The sequence below is a fragment of the Lethenteron reissneri genome, chromosome 65 (genome assembly GCF_015708825.2).
Source record: "Lethenteron reissneri isolate LAM-NWPU_2019-01 chromosome 65, ASM1570882v1, whole genome shotgun sequence".
In the NCBI taxonomy this organism is placed as follows: Eukaryota; Metazoa; Chordata; class Hyperoartia; order Petromyzontiformes; family Petromyzontidae; genus Lethenteron; species Lethenteron reissneri.
Genome location: NC_083843.1, coordinates 1,885,116 through 1,906,463, shown reverse-complemented (window position 1 = coordinate 1,906,463; position 21,348 = coordinate 1,885,116). Strand labels below are relative to the sequence as shown.

Below are 21,348 nucleotides of genomic sequence, written 5' to 3'. Positions count from 1 at the left end.
ACAGTGCATGTTGCACATTAACAAATACCTTTGTCGTAGCAACATTGAATAGGCTACGTGCAGACACGGATGCTGTGGAGAAGAGTGGGTGAAGTAATGAAGGGTCACGCACTGCTAATGTTAGACGACCAGAACTTGCTAGCAACTGAAGTGCACGCCTCAGCTGCTTCACCTCGCGCTTGTATTAGAGCTCTGTCTACCGGATCCTTTAACAAATAGCAATAACGACTGCCAAACATACCAGTCCAAGCATCGAGTTTTTGGTTAATTATATAGGTTTACAACATCGGGGCTAATAGGTGGAATAAATGCCGATACTGATGCTTAAGAAAAAAAATATCGTCGGATACATAAATTTAACGCCCCAAACTTATCGATTTAAGACGAAAAGGCGTAATTTCCAGACAGTTTATGAGTAACTTAAATGAATTGGACATCAACAGACAGTATTCTAAAGCACATTTTATCCTTTGCAATCTAGTTTATCCACGTGGAGTGTGTATATTTCTCTATTATATTTGCATCAAGCATCACTTGTTCTGTAATCTGCTTCCTCACAAAGTTGTGCTGTTGTTCAATACCCGCTTCTCCTGGCGCCTTGAGAGGCCCTGCATTGGAGGCGCTGTGTAAATAACGCACGGCGATAGCGCTGACGAATGGCAACGGGAAATGGGGACCACGCTGTGGAGCCAACACAGAGCTGGCGTTGTGACTGTCTGCACTGAGCATACGCTCCTCGGTCATCAGCATAGGAAAATTAAATGATCTAGATTGAAAACTCATTTCTTTAGAACGGCTTTTTGTGTTTAGTTTGTTGCCCTTGACCCCGCACCTCCGATTAGTGAAGTTGGTTACATACGGTGCTAAAGAAGTTCAACACACATACACATACTCTTAGTTCTTTCAGTAAAGTCACGTAGGTAAAAAATGAAATTAATAAAAATAAAACAATAAAAATCACGACGTTTCGGAGGCAACACAAGTCTCCGTCATCAGGTGGGACCGTCACAGCCAGATTTGCTGCATCTATGTCCTCGTCTGTTTAAATGTAAGCACTCCAGTCACCCTATATATGTTTATTGTGTTTGTAGTTTAGTTGTTTTGTTTGTGCTGTGATCAATCTGGGGAAATTGAAATTTAGCTTTTATGCGACATTGATACATCTTTGTGCAGTTTTTTAAAAATCCCTACGTTGTGCAGTTGTCATTTAGTTCCAATTGCTTCGCTTCATTGTTGTGCTTTTCCCTTGTTTTTGCTTTTGTCTTTTTGGTGACCCATGTCACTCCTGCAAATTTGACTCCTCTCTCCTGGTCTCTTGAGTTCTTGACTCGTTAAAAAAAAGACAATCAACAACTGTGCAAGTGGATTCAATTGGTGACGCTGCTCTTCCTGGAATGGGCCCGTCACCCTCTTCTCCTTAGTAACTGCGCTGTTAGGTTACACTTTCCTCTTCCTGCTTCAATCGTACAGCATTCTGTGATCTCCACACACTCGCTGAGACGCACGCTGAGAGCCTCGCTGAAACACTCGCTGAGACACTCCCTGGGACACTCATCGAGACACTTGCTGAGACACTCACTGAGATACTCACTGAGACATTCTCTTAAACCCTCACTTAGACACTCTCTGAGACGCTCACTAAGGCACTTACTGAGACACCCGCTAAGATACTCACTGAGACACCCACTTAAACCCTCACTTAGACACTCTCTGAGACGCTCACTGAGACACTCACTTAAACCCTCACTTAGACACTCTCTGAGACGCTCACTGAGACACCCACTTAAACCCTCACTTAGACACTCTCTGAAACGCTCACTGAGACACTCACTTAAACCCTCACTTAGACACTCTCTGAGACGCTCACTGAGACACTCACTTAAACCCTCACTTATACATTCTCTGAGACGCTCACTGAGACACTCACTGAGACACTCGCTGAGATACTGAGAGAGGAGCAGAGTCATGACCACCCCAGCTGCTGCTGCATCTGAGGTGCTCAGCTGCTCCATCTGCCTGGGTGCGTTCCACTGCCCATCTACGCTGAGCTGCGGCCACTCGTTCTGCCTGCAGTGCCTGGAGGACGCGTGGCAGGTGGCCGGGCGCTGCTTCTGTCCCCAGTGCCGAGCCGAGTTCGAGCAGAAGCCGCAGCTGACCAGGAACGTGGCGCTCGCCAACCTTGTAGAGGAGCTCACTGTGATAAATAAAAGATCACTGCAAGTTTCCTGTGACAGCTGTCTGGATGGTGAAGCCCCTGCTGTGAGAAATTGCCTGACGTGCGAGATGTCTTTTTGTGAGTCCCATTGTAAGCGTCACCTGCAGAATCCAAAATTCAAAGACCATGAGCTGGTCGAGCTGGGTGCCAACATGGAAGCTCGCAAGTGCAAGAGGCACAAGAAGCGTCTCGAGTTCTACTGCACGCAGGACGAGAGCCTGGTCTGCACGAGGTGCGCCATCGTGGGGGAGCACGCGGGACACAAGTTCAGCAGCGTGGAGGAAGAGCACGAGGCACGGAAGGTGAGTGGAGCCGCTCAGAGACCGGAGCACAGAGTTGGGATTGCGCCAGAACTGATCTCTGCAACAACGTGAGCTTACAGATCTGTTCCAAAATATATATTGAAAAAACTATGGACATAGTAATTTCGTGTAAAAAAAAGAAAATGAGCTACACATTACAATGTCTGTGTGTTGTATGTAAATTGGATGATTCGTTTTAACACCAGAAGAAAAATGCGTGGTAAACGCCACTTTTCAGTGGTTTTATATTTTGATATCCAACCGCTCATTGTGGTTTGAAAAACACCCTTTTGTTGAATGTCAATTCGAGCCGCCTTCTAAAAAAGTTGGTACTGAATCTGGCAGCTGGCAGCATCGGTGGGAAATACCATAAAGCCATGAGGTGATGATTTCACCCGTTCACGGTGTTAAGGACATGATTATACAGTGAGAGTATTGAATCCAATATAACACCTAGAATGTTGCGGTGGTTAGACAGATTGATGAGAGAGCGAATGATGAGGAGAGTTCGAGGTTGTGTCGCCCTGGTGAGATGCTGCCTGGGGCTTAGGTAGAGTTCTTCGGATTGGGTGGCATTTAACACAACCAGGTCTGCAATTGTGAGGTGCAATTGGTGAGATTCCCGGGTAAACAGTTGAGGGTTGTCAGCATCTTACCTATAATCACAATTTTTTGTCTGCCTGTCTGTCTCTCTGTCTGTGTACGCCTATCCTTGTAACGCTTTTAACTGACAAACGTTTAGGTTTACGTTTCAACAAAGTACACAGATACAACAAACTAAGCCCCTGAATGAACACTTGCTATTTGTTTTTGCTCTTGGTCCAATCTAAACTAAGAAAATCACACTTTGGAAAAATGTACTCTAATCGTAATGATAACTTTGAGCATGCACCAAAGCACACATATGCGCATGCGATGAACGCCGACTCGCGGTTGCCCCTTGAAACGCAAACAATCTTTCTTTGCGGCGACTCCAAAACAAAAAGATAAACACAAAGAGAGGAAGGTGCTGTGGCTCGCAAAACAAACAGCGGAGGAGCAGCGGCTGACTTAACAGAAAACAAAAAACGATAGGACCTCAGCATTACTGCTGCTGCAAGACGGGCCAATACACTTTTTTTCCTCCTACTAAAGGCTTCTCGGCGCTTCGCGCCATGCCCTTCACCTCGACAAATGTCCTCTCCACCCCCACCCCCATGTGTTCAGTTACATCTGTAGGGTCAGTAGTTGCTACTGTTTAGTGAGTAGATACTACTGTAGAGTGAGTAGATACTACTTTTGAGTCAGTATATACGACTATAGTCAGTAGATACTAATGTAGAGTCAGTAGGTACAACTGTAGAGTCAGTAGCTACTACTGTAGAGTCAAGAGATACTGCTGTGGAGTCCGTAGCTCCTGCTATAGAGTCAGTAGAAATTAGAGTCAGTAGTTACTACTGTAGAGTCAGTAGACACTACTGTAGAGTAACTAAATACTACTGTAGAGTCACTAGATACTACTTATTCGATTGTATGTAGAGTGTGTAGGTATATATGCCTCCAAAATAAGAAAAAAATGGGTATGGGGAGGGTAAAAAAATTGCGGGGGGGGGGGGGGGGAGTCAAACACATTTATAAAGCTTAGTTCAACTTTTTACCCCCACTTTTCAAACTTTTTGATTCAGGCCTTCTGAAAGGATCTTCTAATTTTGTTGATGGACAAATGGACAGACAAACGGAACGCTAGGCTTTTATAATAGCTGAGTATTTGTGTATGTATATGTTATGTTTTTAAAGAAAAAGACAAGTTTTTAAATATATATTTTTCCCTTGGGCAAAGCCGGGTACTTCCTGCTAGTAGATGATGAAGTAAATGTCTCTCTTGCAGAAACGTTAAGCGAAAATATTTTACTATAACAGCAAAGTAAGCCATGTTTTAACATATAATTAATTGTGCAAGTAAACTTACCCCATTTATTTATTTATTTAAAGCTTTCGTCACTTTACCGAAAGAACCAAGAATATTAACCAATTTTCTTTGAAGATTTTTCTTTCATGTGTGTGTTTTTATAAAGACATTTTCTCCACTTCTTCTACTAATTTCAAATGTAACAATTCCAGTCATATACTGCAGCTCTTGAAGCAAAGTTGCATAAATTACACATTTTATTGATTTAAACCCAAATTTTGTATCATTACATATTGCAAAATCAGCTCATAATTTAAAGAAACACATTGTTAAGATGTAAATCATTATAGGCGATTTTAACCATTTGGCCCACGTCATGCAGACTTTGGAGTACCAACAGTTAATCTGAGACAATACATTTTTTTGCAAATTCTGTAAAAAAAAACTTGTACAGAGTTGATTTTAAACTTTAATCTCACTTGTAGATGAAATGCTTAGAAAAATGTTTTGTTCACCTGTGATGCCGATTGCAGATAGGGATAAATGATCAGCAGCTCCTCAAGCCACAAAAAATAACTATATTCGGTATGAGAATAGGTGTTCCTCTTTTAACTGGCAACAAAACAGGTGTTAAGATGTTAAAACACCAAACTGAAACCTTTTACAAGGAATTATGTCTGCACTAACCACAATACTTGTGGTCAGAATGCAAACAAAAACACTGATAATATATGCATTGTCTTTGAAACTGATTGGTCTACACCAAAGACAGCTTTCTTTGGAGCCTAGTCTCAAAAGCTGTTAGACCAGAGGACGCCAAAAGGCGTACAGCACAAAGACAAGCACTATCAGAGTAATGAGAGCTCGGGGCGAACAGCTACATCATGGGACCTCCTTTTGCCAGTACCAAAATATGAGAATACGGTTTCCCCTTTTTTCTAACATCTTAACACCTGCTTTGTTGCCAGAAAGAAGGGGAACATTTATTCGCATATTTTGGAACTGGCAAAGGAGGTCCCATGATATATTTGGTATACTCAACCCATCAGCCTCACGGTCTTCCGGGAGTGCTTCATTTCAGAAGCATTGATCAAATACAAGCAAACTTTTGGACCGGGCTTGACATCGCGTCTCATCCATTGTGTCTGGGATGTATAAAATATATTTTAATGTGAATATATTCGTAGTTTTATGAGGATAGACAGATACATGAAGGAGGTGTATAATTTGCTTATTTATGTTATTGATTACTTAGGCTTAACAACTTTCGGTACTTGACAGATGAATATCCGTAATGCTTTGCATGCAATGAATGCACTTGGTATGTAAGCTACTGACCATAAAACTGTACATAAAACATATTCTTTGTTCTTCTTGGTTCTTTCGGTAAAGTCACGTAGAAGGGAAATAATAAAATAATAAAAATAAAACCTAATAAAATAATTCTCACGACGTTTCGGCCAAAACACAAGCAGCTGTCCTCAGGTGAAGAACAGGTCTGTCGGAAAGACAGTAACTGAATGAACATCACCAGGCTTGGAAGCATATATTTAAGCTGGGTTGGAGGGGGAAGAGCGCCTTGACAAAGGAATTTGCATATCAAGAGGAATTTAGCATATATATGGGAAATGCAGATATGGGTTTAGTCACTACTTGTGAAATGCGTAGGAGGTGGGCGGGGGGTTTTCAAAGTCATATTATGCCCGTGCATTATGCAGGATTAGCAGCATCAAAGGGAGGGAATAGGGTTAGCATTAATAAAGGGAAGGAATGTTAATAGTATGGAGCTGCAGCAGTTAAACCACCACGTAAGAAACTAAAATATTAACGACATCAGTATCATCAATATACTAAATATACTGTCCAATAAGCTGAGCTACTAACAGTAAGTCATACATTACAATTCTACGTCGCAAAAAATATTATATGCCTCCAGCTAAACTTTTTACTCTTACATCACACGGGTCTACCCCGTACTATGTACTGCCATAGACAAACCCAACATTAAATTATATATTGTATTGCTATACACCTTAGACTATACCTTGTCATATTACACTATGTATTATTCTACCCACCCTACTATATACCACACTGCTGTATATTCACTAAACAATTACGATACTATATATTACCTTATACATTATATTAAACATTACACTTTTATACTATTTATTATTATTATACAATCTGCTATACACTATACCATTGACCGTCACGTGAAAGGTACTAAGAGGAGACAATGAAATATGTCAGTGGGAGAGTGGTGGTAGGAGACTTGCAGCGGAGCAAAGAATCCAATCCCTGCGGAGAATAAAATATATATAGTCAATTCTAGATTTGAAGCTTTCGTGACTTGAAGGATTCATATTCTTAGGTTTTTTCGGTAAAGTCACGTAGGTAAAAAATTAAAATTTATAAAAGTAAAATAAAAAATAAAATAAAAATCACGACGTTTCGAAGGCAACACAAGCTTCCATCTTCAGGTGGAACCGTCACAGCACGATAGCAGTATCAAGTGAGATAAATTCCAAGGAAACAGTATTTGTATATATACTGGTTGAGGGTGGGAGGAGCCAAGGTAGGCCCTGAATATTATTTTTGTAAGGTTCGGTGTGGCTGAAGCACGCTGTTAGGAATGAGCCTTTGTTGTGTAAACTAGGTGCGGATGATGTAAAGGTGCATGTAAAAGGGACTGAGCGTTTTTGTTATGTAGAGATGATGCGGCTGAAATCGCTGCCAGGAAATGATTCTTTGTTGTGTAGAATGGTTGACTGAACCTATTGTTATGTAGAGGTGGTGCAGCTGAAATTGCTGCCAGGAATGCTCCAAATATGTGTAGTTAATTTTTTTTTGCATGGTTAATAACATCTTTCCAATGATTACTAAGTTTGTACCCATCATCACGGTTGAAATTATGTCTGTGTTTGTATATTTGGATGGCCTCGTGTACAAACATATGTTGGTAGCCAGGAGGCTTGCAGAGCACCTTAGTCTCGGAAAAGACAATTTCATGAGAGCCCACAGCGTTGTAGCAATGATCGGCAACGGCGGAAGAAACTGAGTTGCAGTTGTAGTGATTGCTACATTGGAGAAACGAAACGTCATATCTCTGATCGTGTCCGCGAGCACAAGTCAGATCTGAAACACGCCAAAACTGATTCTTCAGACCTGTTCTTCACCTGAGGACGGCTGCTTGCGTTGTGGCCGAAACGTCGTGAGAATTATTTATTATGTTTTATTTTTATTATTTTATTATTTCCCTTTTACGTGACTTTACCGAAAGAACCAAGAAGATGAATCCCTGCAGTTACGAAAGCTTTAAATCGAAATATTCTTTGTTCTTTCGGTAAAATCACGTAGATAGAAAAGAAAAAGAAAATGTAAATTAATTAATTATATTTAAAAATAAAAGAAAAAACCCACGACTTTTCGATTGCAACACAAGCAGTCTTCATCATCATTTTTTCATCAATTGTTTTGCTTTTATTTAAAAAAAATTATATCTATGTGACTTTACCGAAAGAACCAAGAATATGAATCCCTGCAGTCACGAAAGTTTTAAGTCAAAATGTAAATATGACATTTAAATTTATAAATATTTACTTTATATGTACATTTTAAAAATAACAAATGCAGTTATTATATCTGTCGAACAGTGGAGAGGCAACGGGTGCTGCTGATGATGCGAGTATTGAGCACGTTTGTTCTTCTACCCCACGCAGGAGGAACTCAGACTCGAGAAGACGAGGAGAGAGGAGAACAAGAAGATAGGAGCGTCACATACTCAGTCGCTGAAGGACGACTACCGGCGCATGCAGGTAGAAAGCGAGGCGACAGCTTCACGATTCCCTCTTGTAATTTGCCTGTGAAGTGTATTAAATTGAATCCCATTCTAATCAACGATGCATTTAATTTCCTCCAAGCTCTCACAATGTAAGTCGACTGCCTCTTTGTACAGAGTATAGAGACAAAGCGGTGTTGAGATGCTCTATGATATAGTAGTAGGTTTTTACCCTTTTAAACTGGTACAAAACTGACACCTTTATTCAAGGCATCATGTTTGCAATAACCACAACACAAGTAGTCAAAAAAGCAAACAAAAAGAAGCAACTCTGATAATGATAATAATATGCACTGTCCTTGAAGTTGATTGGTCCATACCCGAGACGGCTTTCTTTAGAGCCTAGTCCCCATTGGTGTTAGACCAGATGACACCAGAAGGCGTACAACTCAAACACAGTGCAATATCAGAGTATTGAGAGCTCGGGGTAAGCATTTACTCTATGAGATCTCTTTTACCAGTGGCAAAATATAGTAGTAGGTTTTTACCCTTTTAAACTGGTAACAAACTGACACCTTTATTCAAGGCATCATGTTTGCAATAACCACAACACAAGTAGTCAAAAAAGCAAACAAAAAGAAGCAACTCTGATAATGATAATAATGTGCACTGTCCTTGAAGTTGATTGGTCCACACCCGAGACGGCTTTCTTTAGAGCCTAGTCCCCATTGGTGTTGGACCAGATGACACCAGAAGGCGTACAACTCAAACACAGTGTAATATCAGAGTATTGAGAGCTCGGGGTGAGCATTTACTCTATGAGATCTCTTTTACCAGTGGCAAAATATAGTAGTAGGTTTTTACCCTTTTAAACTGGTACAAAACTGACACCTTTATTCAAGGCATCATGTTTGCAATAACCACAACACACGTAGTCAAAAAAGCAAACAAAAAGAAGCAACTCTGATAATGATAATAATATGCACTGTCCTTGAAGTTGATTGGTCCACACCCGAGACGGCTTTCTTCTTTTTGTTTGCTTTTTTGACTACTTGTGTTGTGGTTATTGCAAACATGATGCCTTGAATAAAGGTGTCAGTTTTTGTACCAGTTTAAAAGGGTAAAAACCTACTACTATATTTTGCCACTGGTAAAATAGATCTCATAGAATAAATGCTTACCCGAGCTCTCAATACTCTGATATTGCACTGTGTTTGAGTTGTACGCCTTCTGGTGTCATCTGGTCCAACACCAATGGGGACTAGGCTCTAAAGAAAGCCATCTCGGGTGTGGACCAATCAACTTCAAGGACAGTGCATATTATCATTATCAGAGTTGCTTCTTTTTATTTGCTTTTTTGACTACTTGTGTTGTGGTTATTGCAAACATGATGCCTTGAATAAAGGTGTCAGTTTTTGTACCAGTTTAAAAGGGTAAAAACCTACTACTATATTTTGCCACTGGTAAAAGAGATCTCATAGAGTAAATGCTTACCCCGAGCTCTCAAGACTCTGATATTGCACTGTGTTTGAGTTGTACGCCTTCTGGTGTCATCTGGTCCAACACCAATGGGGACTAGGCTCTAAAGAAAGCCGTCTCGGGTGTGGACCAATCAACTTCAAGGACAGTGCATATTATTATCATTATCAGAGTTGCTTCTTTTTGTTTGCTTTTTTGACTTCTTGTGTTGTGGTTATTGCAAACATGATGCCTTGAATAAAGGTGTCAGTTTTGTGCCAGTTTAAAAGGGTAAAAACCTACTACTATATTTTGCCACTGGTAAAAGAGATCTCATAGATGCTCTATGATGTCACATCGCACTGTCTTAAATGATGAGCGATTCTATAACGCGTCATCGTATCTCTGCATAGGAATCTCTGCATGGGGTCAAGGAGCGGATCACCCGAGAGTTTGAGCGCAGGAGGGAACAGCTGAGGGAGGAGGAGAGGGAGGCGCTGGAGCGCGTGGACGAGGAGGGCCACTCCGTGCTGTCCCGCATCCAGGCGGACATCGATCACTACGAGAGCAGAGCACGCGGCCTGGAGCAGGAGATCAACAAGCTGCTCGCTGTCTTCAACGTGCAGGACCCACTCGCCTTCCTGCAGGTGGCACCACCTCCATTTACTCATAGCCTTAGTTTATCAATAACCAGAAGAAGGTCACCTACCACTCTGGGAGACGTTGACGTTGTCGGCAATTTATTTCAGTATCTTTCGATGTGGGGGGAAGCGGTGGTGTCCAGAAATAGATGCAACTTTGCTTCAATGCGACACTCAGACCTGGACTGGTTCAGTAAAAGTTCACCATATTCAGAGATCAAATACGTTAGTTTTTGAACATCATTCAAGCATTTATTTATGTGCTGGACTAGAGTGCTTTGTCATTTGTAGAGCTTTGTTCATGTCCAGGTAAAACAACTATAGTTTCATAATTCTCCGTTTGCAGGTATTTGTTAATTTTCTGATGGGACATCTGTTTAGGTTGTCAATGTTAACATAAAATGTGGGTTTGTGTTTTTCAGGATCCTGTGCATGAGAATCTCAGGTCAGTACCAACCCAGACTCAAACTCGAGCTCTGTCTGTCACTTGGTGGAAAAATAAGTGAACGATCGTGATGTGCTTCTTAATAAATGCCATTGCATGCAGTTGTGTCCAATATTGTCTATGTGTAGAGAGACCTCGACCCTCCTTACACTTTGTGTGCCCAGTTATGTGTATGTAGAGAGATATGGACCCTAATTAGACTCTGTGTTTCCCGTGCTGTGTGGAGTGTTGAGGTTACCGTGCTGTATTCCGAACCCGACAAGCCGAGTTCGACTCCCGCTGACGGCCAACACCAGTGACAATTATATGAACGTGTCATGGCCCTCCGCTAGGTCGACTCAGCCCCAAATAGGTACCTGGTGCAGTATGTAAACCTCGCCATTGGGGAGACAAACAGGCGTGGTTCGTCTACTAGGGGCATTGAGGCGCTGCCTTACCAAGCAGCTGGAGATGAGAAAGAAATTTTCGAATAAAAAAAATACTTTGCTATAAATTTTTTGTTGTGTTTAATACATTCGAAATATAAATATTTTTTCAAGGTGAATTGCCTAACGAAGATACCATTTTAAGTTGTCTATATTATAACCCACTGCAACACAGTGATTTGTGCCTCGGGGATGTTTCGGGGCGGCGATAAAGGTGCCCAAATAAGAGATATTCCTTCATGCATTGTGATTAGCTTGGCATTTTAGCCACGCCGTTTGAGACCCATTCAGGGCAGTGAAAAAGGCGCCCATGGCTGTAATGACGATGTCACAACGTAATTTTCACTGTACAAATATAGCAGGTCATGGCCTACACGCTTTAAGCTTTTGGCAGCGTCGAAGGGGTTGTGTAGTGTGGACTTGAGGGTCATGGGGACAGCATTTGAGTGATTTGTTGTTTTGTTTCATATTGTTTATAAATGCCTACCGATGGTAGATTAAATTGTTATATCACTTTCACGGGAAGGCCATTAACATGACGAGATGTTTTAAATTAAAACTCCATTATTTCAGAGGTCACTCAAAACAGTCCCACCTAATCGAAATGTCACAAGCCGCCACTGGAGACAAGGGCGGCCGAGCGTGGTGCTGGTAACCCACCCCCTCGTGTGCAGTGGCGGCCTTAACAGGTGCTTGCTTACAGCACTTTCCTCAGCAATCTGCTAAGGCTAAGTCTTTGTAAAGAGACATGAACCCTCATTAGAATGTGTGTCTCGTGCTGCGTGCATAGTGACGTAGTTTAGTGATGATTACATTGAAGGTGGAAGGGTTACTAGCCCCTCGCAACCGTCTAGAGCTCCCATTGGCTGTTGTAGTTGCTATAAACGTCATGGGGTTGGCATTGTTCCCCAACTCCTCCCAATGCTAAGGGGAAATGGGCGAGGTTTTGGACTGTGGCTCATGCAGCTACAATGGCTGCTTTGGGTACGTGGTATAAATATGTCCAGAGACCCTGGCTGACAGAAAAGGTTTTTCAGCTGGCTGAGAAAAAGCGACAGGCCCACTCCCACCGTCGACAGCATCCCACGTCGGAGGATGAGGGGGCTTACTGCAGATTTGGCTCGGAAGTTGCAGTGCCACACCTATCACCATTCTGAGGGTAAAGAAAGGTAATCTGATCTCTGACCACCAGGAACAAGTTTGGAGATTTGCAGAGCGTTTTTGTGAGGTCTTGGGGAGGGGAAATCCCTCAGTCCAGAAAACATTGTGAGGAAAAGTGGGGAAGGCGCTGCTGGAACTGTGGTGCCTCAAATCTTTGAATAAGTAGTCTCCCCCTGTGAGTGGCTGGTTGAATTGCATCTGTTGAGCGAGTACGGAAGGCAATCCAGAGTCTGAGACCAGGAAAAGTACCAGGCAGAGATGATCTCCCAAGCGAACAGCTGAGGGAGGGTGGCGTTTCGGTGCCCACTGCCCTGTATGACATCATAATAACAGTCTGCACCACTGGACAGGATCTGTAGGATTAGAAGGATGACCTGGTGGTATCCCTCTTTCAGAAAGGGGACCGCACAGACTGTAAAAACTACAGGGGCATCTATCTCCTCAGTGTGCCAGGAAAGGTCCTGGCGGAGATGATTCAACATTACCTTGCCAAGCACGCTGATGATAGGCTTGCAGTGCCCAAATGTGGTTTCAGTCCAGGGTGGTCCTGCACAGATGTCATATTTTACGTCCGTCTGCTACAGCAGGGGTGTAGGGAATTCTCACAGGACCAACATCTCTGACCTGGTCAAGGTCTATAATACCATAAATAGGCCTGGGCTCTGGGTTGTTCTTAGTGCTTTCAGAGTCCCTGACTCTCTGGTCACAATGATTAAGGACCTTCGTGATGGTGGTCAGGCTCGGGTCAAGCTACGTGGCCGGGAATCAAAGCCATTTCCTGTTCACCTTGGGGTGCGACAGGGATATCCTCTGGCACCTATATTATTTAACATCTTTTTCGACCACGTAGTTGGACAAGCTTTTCATGCCTTTACGGGAGGATTTTTCATCTGGTACAGATACAATGGGAGGTTGATCGATGCTTAGGTGCGGTTGAGCAATGGCTGCTGCTGAACCTGGAGCGTGCTACTCAGAGGTGGGGCTTTACCCTCAACCCCTCAATAACTAAGCACCTACTTGTGTATTTTATCATCAAACACTCCACTCCATCAACTCTCCATTGATGAGGTAGTTGTGGATACAGTGGAGAGGTTTCCATACCTGAGCAGTGTGCTAATGACCAGCTCTGGTTTGACAGCAGAGGTCTCAAGTCGAGCAGAATTATATTTTCATTGGCTGCATAACGCTGCCTGGAAGCTCCCTGGTCTGTCGCTCCCCACGCAGTTTAATTCTAGATTTGAAGCTTTCGTGACTGCAAGGATTCATATTCTTAGGTTTTTCGGTAAAGTCACGTAGGTAAAACATTACAATTAATAAAATAAAATATAATAAAAATCACGACGTTTCGGAGGCAACACAAGCTTCCGTCTTCAGGTGGAACCGTCACAGCCACGACAGCTGTATCAAGTAAATGAGAGATTGCAGGAGCTACCACTCCGTTTATATAATGGTTGGAGAAGGGGGGGGGGGGGTAAGGGCCAAGTCATCACGGTTACAAACTGAGTAATCATTGGAAAGATGTGATTAACCATACAAAAAAGATTTAACTACACTTATTTGCCAATCTTATTTGACAGACAACTATTACAGGTTTACCATGTTTAGTGGTTGTCTCCTTGTCACAGTTTGAGTCACAAACCGTACCTCTCCATAATAAAGGCTCACCCTCTTAAGCCTCACCTTACCATATTAATAAAAAGTGTGCTGCACTTGGCCCTTACCCCCCCCCCCCCTTATCCAACCATTATATAAACGGAGTGGTAGCTCCTGCAATCTCTCATTTACTTGATACAGCTGTCGTGGCTGTGACGGTTCCACCTGAAGACAGAAACTTGTGTTGCCTCCGAAACGTCGTGATTTTTATTTTATTTTACTTTTATTAATTTTAATGTTTTACCTACGTGACTTTACCGAAAAACCTAAGAATATGAATCCCCACGCAGTGTCGGGTCTTCTCGGCTATGGTCGTGCCCTTTCTTCTCTATTCTTGCGAAACATAGACCCCCCTAATAAAACATCCTCGCCGACTATAAGCATTCAGGCTGGATTGCCTATGCTCCATCCTGGGTTTAACTAGGCTTTAATTTGGGAGGAGCACACAGATCCTCGAAAGATTTTGACAGAGTCCCATCGGTGAGCTCCTCTGGCAGGCAAGGCTGCGTTGGCTGGGTCATGTAGCCCGTATGCCCAGCCACCACATGCCCAAATAGCTTTTGTTTGACTGAATAGAGGGGACTAAATAGGCGTGGAACGGCCTAGAGAAGAAATGGAATGGCGTGGCATGAGTGGATATGGAGCTGAGTGGACTTGCCAATAACTAATACCAGCGGTGTCAAGATGGGCCTTTGTGGAACGCGGATTGTGAAGGATGCTACTAGGCAGTTGGAGTCAGATGCCCTCCAGCGGAAATGGAGGGCAAAGGATCGATGCTCACAACAATGTGTGAAGCGCCGGGCAGCTATAAAACAGCAAATTAGCATAATGAGCACAGGTGGACCATTGGCTAATCATCTGAATCATCAACCCATGGCACATGGGTCTGTCCAGTGACCTCCTGCCAGTGGACGTTTGACACTTCATGAGGCTTTAAAGGGCATATACCCTGGCACAAGCACGATAGTGACATCACCACCACTTAAGTGCTGAATGGCCGTTGTTGTTGTGTAGGGATTTGGACCCTCATTCGACATTGTGCCACATGATATGTGTAGAGGGACATGGGCCCTTATTAGACTGTACATGTGTCCCGTACTGTGAGTGCAGGAGCAGCTCGGTCTCTCAGGGGACTCAGGATAACCCTGCCCCCGTGTCCATCCGCCTGAACCTTGCAAAGGCCATTTCAGTGGGAGGCATCCCAACGAATCTTCTGGCTGTTGTGTGTAGGTTTCTCTGCTTCACTGATAGCTGTTGCCCCATTAACAACAAACACAAGATCAGCACCACGAGGCAGGCCTGTATCGTGTATTTAAGCCACTGGGCAGGGAGACGTCGCGTGGATTCAGTGAGAAATGCAGTCACTCAGGTGATGGTTGAAAATTTGAAGATAACAATGAGAGCCTCAGTCATCAATAGGTACATAAAGTAGTGGGAAAGTGTTTCTTGGAGCAAAATGTTATTTGTCTACACATACAAGTGTAATGACCAAGGCAACAGACCACTTACCTGACGTAACATACGTGCAAATAGACAGTCAGGAATTCAATCAAGGGTTCTAATTGTTGCAGGGAAGCCTCAAAGACGTTTGGTGAAGCTAAGAGATTCAAAGGCATTGGAGGCGAGATTCAAACGTAACAGGCATGGAATACGTGTGACTGTATGGATGACGGTTGACAACCATTGGAGGAGATCGAGGATTGGCTGGGGGAAATGGGTTGAGCGAAGCTTCCAAAAAGGGTGGTCGAAAGATTTAAAAGGTCGATAGCACAAGAGGAGGGGACGGTTAAAGAGAAAACGAAGTTCAAGCATTAAGAACCAATAGCCTGGTCCGAGAATTAGTGTTGTGTCCAAAATAAAGGCTCTTAGTAAAGCAAGAAAGCTTGTCGGCGTCACTACACTAGTATCCATTAGTATGTATGTATACCTAAAAATATTCGTTAGAATTTGTGTACACATAATAACAAGCGTTTGTAATATATGTTATAATCAATGTGAATTTGTTACGTACTTTTATTGTTTATTGCATTATTGCAATAACATAAATGATAATGCCATACACAATGTGTATTTGTAAACAGCACATGTAGTGCTTGTGTTGCTACTGTGCATGCGTTGCTGTGACTGCGACATCGATCGTCTTCACTGTTGTTACCACAGATGGACGGTCACCGACTCTGGACACAAACTCAGCCCACAACAAACTCCAGATTTCCTCAGATCTTAGGACGGTGACACTGAGTGGTTTCTCGCAGGGTCGCGCCGATCACCCACACCGGTTTGATAGGAAGTTACAAGCCCTGTGCTATGAGAGCTTCTCGTCGGGTCAGCACTACTGGGAGGTGAACGTGGAGAATGTGCAGCGGTGTCGGATTGGAATCGCATATGGGACGATCCCACGGAGCGGGAGTGGTATTGAGTGCCTCTTGGGAGGGAGTGACATCTCCTGGAGTCTACGGAAATATAACAGCAGCTTTTCAGTGTGGCATGGCGGGGTAGAGACCTCACTGATGGTGCCGGAGCCTCCACGGAGAGTCGGGGTTCATCTGGACTGGGAAGCGGGGCTCCTGTCGTTTTACAGCGCCGACTCCATGGCACTGTTATACTCTGTTCACCAAACTTTCACTCAGCCCCTACATCTTGGGCTGTACATCGGGTTTGGTGAAGTTGGTCACTCTGTGACGATTTTGGATCTGAGCCATGCGTCCTGAGAGAGGTGAACATAAACACCATAAAGAGCAGACACCACGACACATGACACTCGCGCCATCGTCACCGTTATGTGTAGTGCCGGGTCTGTGATTGGTTGGTGGGTGCAGTGGTTATGAGTGTGTGGCTCTCGATTAGAATGTGGGTTGAGCATAATTGATCAAAACCTTTCTAGTGGTTGACAATGAAGTACCACTCGGTGTGTAGAATCAACATGGATGTATTCACGCTGCCAGAGGAGTGTGATTATAGTATAGGGGTGCAATTATAATTATCTTTGGTGAAATGGGATGTCTTTATACACTTGTGGTGTAATGAATTGTTGGAGAAATACAATACTAAGGTACAAACGTAGAAATGTACACGTACGGAAATGGCATTATAACGCTTCTATCATTGATTCTACTAGAAAAATCTGGAATACAAATAAAAATAATTTCGTTTTATTTAGCGTCATTTATTTCAATTGCATCTCACAACGTTCATTCGTTTCTCAATCCACTTGTCCTGGTGAGGGTCACGTCGGCAGCATGTTGAGACCTCTCTTTCTCTGGCAACAGACTCTAGCTCTTCCTGGATAATTCCCAGGCGTTCCCAGGCCAGCCAAGCGACATAGTGCTGCCAGCGTGTCTTGGGTCGACCCCTGTGGTCTTTTCCCAGCAGGACATGCCCGGTTGAGTTCCAAGTGGAGTCTTACCAGGTGCCCGAACCACCTCAGCTGGCTTGTCTCGATCCAGAGGAGCATCAGCCAGACTCTGAGGCTCTCCCAGATTTCTGAGATCCTCACCTAATCACTGAGAGTGAACCCGGCAACCCTGCAGAGAAAACTAATTTCGTCCCCTTGTATCCACGATCGTAGATCTAGATGGAAACTGAGAGCTTTGTCTGGGAACTCAGCTCCTAATTCACTACCATGGAATGGTACAGTGCCTGCATCACTGCAGACACCGCACCGATCTGCCGGCCGATCTCCCACTCCCACTCGCAAAAAGACCCCATGGTACTTAAACTCCTCCACTAAGGGCAGCTATTCCACCCTCACACCCACAACACTGTACATTAATTTAATATGCCTACCAAATCCTACATACTGGCACTACCAATCAAATAAAAAAAAGATTAAACAAAAAATGTCACTGTTGTATATGTAGTGGATTCAACTGAGTCGCAAACGTACTTCTTGGAGGCAACACATGTTTATTATCACCAACACATAACAAAAACTGGTTACTGCCCCTTTACCAGATAACCTATTGTGGTGGACCACCAGGCTAACTACGCTTGTTACTGGGAGTAGCTACAATGGACAGGACCCTAGCTGGGGTCCTCGTCCACGTGTTGGTGACTTCTTCTTGGACGTAAAATGTAGATCAGAGATCTTCAGATGACAACAGCAACGCTGAACTCCGGTCCCTGTGCGGACCCGGTTTATATGCTCCTGGGTCGCGGCTGGCCCCGCCCTTGGCCACGACCATCTTCGAGAAACTTCTTGTCTTTTCTCGACCCTTCCTGTAGGATCTCACCCTGACACGTGACCACCCCCAAGCCCCCACCTGGGGCCCTTGTGTAGATCTTACTGGTCACGTGCCTTCCCGGGTCAACCAGAGTGCCATGGCCTCGGGTAACCTCATCCCATGGCTGACACTCATACTCCCTCCTGTTGGAGTCAGCACTACAAGCCACGCGTGGTGCCACTGCGCTATGCCAGCGCTTACCGAGCCCCCTCTAGGGCTGGTAGCACACCCACCTACGTGATGTCCGCGATGTGAGTACATCGCACGCCGTGCCCCTCTAGGGCCAGCACCACACAGTGACATCCGCGATGTCACTACATATATTGTTATAACAAAAATGAAATATTATTAAATAATAATAAAATAATACTAATATTTAAAATTATTGTACAATTTTGTTCATGTATGTAATTAAGTGTAATTAACTAAAAACACGTGTGTTAAGTATAATCACTTCAACAATTATGATTCTCGCTTTAACAATCATGATTCTCGCTTTAACAAGTATGTGTGTAATTATGTCAGGTCTCGGGATTTAGATCTCACCACAGGATACAGTTAATCATTATGACAATTATGCACGAATTTAGGAACGAAGCACGCGGAACCTGTTTTTTATTTAAGAAACTTTAATCTCACTGACTCTATCAACAATAATTCATAGCAACGACAATACCCATGCACATATACGTACTCATCAATCCGTATTAAATAACAAAAAACAAGTATTGGAAAATATTCACATTATGTGATAATAAACGATAGGCATATTCTAAAATAGCAATTTTCGTACGGAAAGCATGTCCGAAAATATGTGTATCAATTGGTTAGAAGTATCAACAGTCAGATCTCACGATCACGTGATGAAAGAATACTTGCAGGTTAACCCACAACAATAGTATCAATGTTAGTGTAACAAGAGAGTACACTGGCGGTCGCCAACCGGCTGGATAGGCTCCGCTGCATCAGCCATTAGCCAATCAGGTTGAGTGGGATCATCTGGGCCAAAGTTCAAGGGCGGAGCTCAAGGGTGCTCGAGGGGGACCATCGGGAAGGTTCTAAAAGGGGCGTGGCTAGAGGCGGGGCTTGGCTCTGCGTGAGAGGGTTATAAGGGGACCAGGAAGAGGCTCGAGGTCAGTGTGGGAAGTCTTGAAGTGGGACCACGTCTCGCGCCTTCGGAACGCCAGCGGCCACGTGGCGGTCCGGAGGTTGCCTCATTGCGCACCGCTAACTGGTGGCGCGCAGGAGCGGGAAGCATGAGCGAGCCCTGTGCGGGACAACACCAACTTACGCCGCGCAGCGAAGAACGTACAGTTATTACTTGGGAAGGAACGTGGAGCTGTCCAGCCAATAAAGAATTAAATAAAGAAGACGCAATTCAAAGTTCGTCGTCGAAGTGATTTATTACATTCGCATACGTGGTAAAAAAAAACGTATCCTTATCAAACGTTTAGAGGCATCAACAATCATTTTCAAGATTATAAGATTGAAAGGAACAAATAGCTAATATTTAAAAAAATATAGGATTCATGCAGGCATATGGGTTCAAAATTGAATGCTTATCAAATGGTTAGAAGAACATCAACGATCGAATTAAGATAATGCGATTAAAAGAAAACAAACCCGCGACTATCCAAAAATGATCATATTCATGCAGGTATGTGATTTGATAAATGTAATGCTTATCAAATAGTTCGAAGAACGTCAACGATTTAATTAGCAAGGTTATGCGATGTAAAGAAAAACAAACAGCTACTACCTAAAAATTAATACTCTTTGGTTCTTTCGGTAAAGTCACTTAGGTAGAAAAAAATATACATCACGATGTTTTGATTACAACACAAGCGTTCGTTCTCAGGCAGAAAAAAATAATCCAGCAGTGGAACTGCTAAAAAAGTAAGAGTACAGCGAGAGAGCTGTTACAACAAGTGGTTCTATATGTGGCGAAGGGCAAGAAGGCGGGGTCTGAGCTGGAAAGGAATTCCATCCCCGCATGCCAGCACGTCATTTGTGTTAATGGTGGAGATTAGGGAGAGAGATTAGCATGAAATGAGCTTCCGTCGCCGCTCAGACCCCGCCTGCTTGCCCTTCTTCACATATATAACCTGTTGTTGTAACAGTTCTCTTGCTGTGTTCTTACTGGTTCAGCAGTTTGACTGCTGGATTATTTTTTTCCGCCTGAGGACGACCGCTTGTGTTGCGATCGAAACGTCGTGATATATATATTATTTATTTTCATTTTTTTACCGACGTGACTTTACCGAAGGAACCAAAGAGTATGGATTCATGCAGTCACGAAAGCTTCAAATCAAGATTGAACCGCCTCTACGGTGAGGGTTTCCACACATCTGTTAGATCTTTTAACAGACTGCGAGACAAGAAAGCTCACCTGATCGAGTCGCTCACCTTTCTCAACAGATGCCGCGACAACAATGTAATACTGATCGCATTTACACTCACATGTGCTGCTGTGACTTCTCTTAACGCTAAATGGAATTTGTTCAAAGTTAGTCTATCGCTAATCTCAGAGAGGATAAGACAGCTCCGTTTTGAACTTGATAATTTAGACAAATGTCTCTTACAATCACACTTAGCATTAACAGATAAAATGTCCACATCTGATTGGAACCTTGGAGATAACATGACTGTTTCTTCTGCCACTACAATGTCAACCATATGCAAAGTTAACCTGATTGCTAAATTCAACATCCTGTCAAAAAATAAACCAGATCCACACATTAAAAATTTAGATGTTAACAAGATTGTCATCAATTAGAGTAACAGCCAATTCCTGATAGCCTAAAATCGGTACTAGCTAGAGGGCTGAATTTTACAGTCACCCCCAAACACATCCCAGTGGATGATATCATTGCCCAGCTTGAAGTAGCCCTCAAATGTGTGGGTCACATTCCAGCAGACGTGGAAATATCTGAAATCAACGCCATCCTCAAAAACGCTAAAAAAAAATCATTAGCAAACATCAGCAGGATCGACCGCTCTGAACTCACTCAATTGAAAACGAGATATGACATTGTCATCCTTTCAGCCGACAAGGGCAACGCCACGGTCATCATAGATTGCAATCATACCAAAATTAACAAATATCCTACCAACCGCCTGGCTACAAAAACCAACAATATCATCACTAATTCG

General features: G+C 43.3%; 1 protein-coding gene across 1 annotated transcript; it reads left to right on the top strand.

Moving 5' to 3' along the window:
* Positions 1–1,055: 1,055 nt before the first annotated feature.
* On the top strand, positions 1,056–17,088 carry LOC133359724 (E3 ubiquitin/ISG15 ligase TRIM25-like). The gene is made up of 6 exons (XM_061578246.1): positions 1,056–2,517; positions 8,131–8,226; positions 10,061–10,294; positions 10,711–10,733; positions 15,083–15,198; positions 16,133–17,088. The coding sequence occupies exons 1-6, from the start codon at positions 1,966–1,968 to the stop codon at positions 16,681–16,683; spliced, it is 1,572 nt and encodes a 523-aa protein (XP_061434230.1). The 5' UTR covers positions 1,056–1,965; the 3' UTR covers positions 16,684–17,088.
* The last annotated feature ends 4,260 nt before the right edge of the window (positions 17,089–21,348 follow it).